This window comes from Anarrhichthys ocellatus, unplaced genomic scaffold (assembly GCF_004355925.1).
Source record: "Anarrhichthys ocellatus isolate YVR2014 unplaced genomic scaffold, GSC_Weel_1.0 scaffold41, whole genome shotgun sequence".
Taxonomy (NCBI): Eukaryota; Metazoa; Chordata; class Actinopteri; order Perciformes; family Anarhichadidae; genus Anarrhichthys; species Anarrhichthys ocellatus.
Window position 1 is genome coordinate 725,721 of NW_022280071.1, and position 2,620 is coordinate 728,340.

Sequence of the window (2,620 nt, forward strand, 5' to 3'; positions counted from 1 at the left end):
CACACACACACACACACACACACACACACACACACACACACACACACGATCTCCACCAGAGAAAGAAACAGCCATGTAAAAAGGTGTATGTCCATGTGTGTGTACCTGTAAATGTACGTAGTCATAGTCCTCCATCCAGCCTTCCTCTGTGGTCTCATACGGCCGGTCCACACCTTCCTCTTCCTCTGCAGCTGTAAACTTTGGCGGAGAGGGGAGGGGCCGCGACTGAATGTTCACCCTCTCCCCTCCCTGATAGCTCCCACTTCCCGATCCCGTCATGTGACCGCCGATCTCCCCCGGGATCGGGGGAAGCGGCAGCTGCTGCTGCCGGTTGGTCCGTTTGAAGAGCAGCGAGGCGTTACCGTGGAGAAAGGAGGCGAGCTGCTTGGCATCGTCGGGGATGCCTCGCGCCGTCATGATCAGCCGATCCAGGTCGTCCCCTCCCGGCGGGGGTGCCGCGAGCGCGGCGTGCGACCAGGAGACGCCGTCCAAGCTCTGACTGTGCCGGATCAAACTCTGGAAGACCTCCTCCATCTTCCCCACCTGACGGCCCAACTTGGTCTGCAGGGAGCGGTCCGTGGCCTGGGCGGAGTTTGCCACGGCGCCCCGGGCAAATTCTAAGAAGTCCCGCACGGTGGAGCGCACCCGGTCAGCGGCTTGATGAATGGCGGGGAGGTTTCCTTCCAGATGGGCGGGGCTTCTCCAGTTACCCGTGATGAACGACATCATGAGTGAAACGCTGGACTCGACGGCCTGCTGGAGGCGGGACAGACGCTCCATGGCCTGCTCCAGGTCCAGGATGAGGGGCTTCCCCGGTACGGAGCCAGGGCCGGGAAGGGAGGAGGAAGAGGAGGTGTCGCGGACGGGGACCATGTCCAAGGAAGAAGCGGAGTGGTTGCTCCGTGTGCTTCCCGTGCTGGAGGCGGACAGCCGCTTGAAGGACAAGGTGAGCTCCTCACTGGTGGACTGAGCGTCACGCACCACCTGGAAAACACGCACGCAAAATAAGCTAAGCTAGCAGTTTAGCCCTGTTTCCTGTCTGTGTACAAGCTAGCAGTGCTAATTTCATCAAAACTAATTATGATGTGAAGCAGTCGTTGAAATGTCCACAACGAAAACAATACAGAAACTAATTAAAAATGTCTATAATGCATAATAAACATACTTATATGTTATAATCTGCTTATAGGATGGTATAATTATAGTTATAAGTGCTCATAAGGTTTGATGATAGTATTTGTCATCAAATAGAAACTAACTGAACACAACAACGATGGTTTCCCAGAATGTGGGAGCGCCTCTTTAGATACCTGCGGTGGGACATCGTAGACACTGTGGTCTCCCCTCTCCCCTCCTTTCTCCTCTCGCTCCCGAGGGAAGTCGTAGATGTCCTGATGGTGGTGACCCCCCGACCGCAGGCTGGCGGGGATGTCGTAGATCTCCTGAGGGGGCTGGTCGACTCCGCGGTAACGCTTGTCGGTCAGGATCGGGGGTGGGACGTCGTACACGTCCTCCGGGATCGGCGGCTCGTCGTCGTCGTCGTCGTTGCCGTTGAGGTTGTGCGGGTAGTGGCCGGGGGGCGGGAGAGCCGGCTTGAGTTTGGCAAAGTGGGGTGGCACGTCGTAGGTCTCCTCTCTGATTGGCTGAGAGTCGGGGACGTCTTTGCTGACAGACGGGGGGAAGTCATACACCTGAGGAGAGAGAGAGCAACCGTGACCACTGCTTTATATCACATTTTTGAACATGACAGTAAGAATAGAGTATATATATATATATACACATACACAGTATATTCAGACAGCCTTACCGTCTGCTGTGTGCTTTTGTCTGAGCTGGCTGGGATGTCATATATATCCTGACCACTAGAGGGCCCCTTCACCACCATGGGAGGAGTGTCATACACCTGAACACAAGACATCCAGACAGACAGAAATAACATGCAGTTACACACACACACATCTCACAGCTGCTTCACGTTCTAATTATGTGTGAAGTATGAGTATGATACGACCAGCAATATATAACAATAATTCCTGATGATACAATTCATCAAACTAATGCGACCTGGTGCGCTGTAAAATAGATTAAAGAATTGAATTCCATTTAATTATTTTAAGTTCGAGACCAGAGAAAATATTTAAAATTCATGTGAATAAAATGTAAGACTTTTTAAAATCTTCTAAGGCCTTTCCTGTTTGAGGAAACTGAATACAATCCTGCAGTAACTGCTAACATCACACTACTGTATAATAGGCGAGATGTGAGATGACTGTTGGTACCAGATGTGGTGATAATTTCATCGTCTGTGGCAAATGGCGACATAAAAAACAGGCAAACCCCCTCGTCCACTGGAAGTTTTTAAGGGGACGTGTACACAAATGCAACATCACATGTGTTTGGCAATTTAAAAAGCTGATGGAAGCACGCAGACAATCGCTCCCAAAGTGAGAACAAGCATGTCTAAAGATGCTTTAAAAAGGTCCTTTAGGTTCTTTAAAGTGTCACCAAGAGTACATTATTCTATTAGAAACCAATCTGAAATAAAAAACAGTCAAGAGAGATATACACAGGCGCACACACACACACACACACACACACACACACACACACACACACACAC

The 2,620-nt window shown here is 50.7% G+C and overlaps 1 protein-coding gene across 1 annotated transcript in view; it reads right to left on the reverse strand.

Moving 5' to 3' along the window:
- Positions 1 to 2,620, reverse strand: part of bcar1 (BCAR1 scaffold protein, Cas family member) — a 20,583-nt gene that overhangs the window by 3,682 nt on the left and 14,281 nt on the right. The window contains exons 3-5 of the mRNA XM_031868147.1: positions 1,808 to 1,903; positions 1,311 to 1,691; positions 106 to 984 (exon numbers count right to left, since the gene is read on the reverse strand). Coding sequence (XP_031724007.1) covers positions 106 to 984; positions 1,311 to 1,691; positions 1,808 to 1,903 — 1,356 coding nt within the window. The remainder of the gene's footprint in view (positions 1 to 105; positions 985 to 1,310; positions 1,692 to 1,807; positions 1,904 to 2,620) is intronic.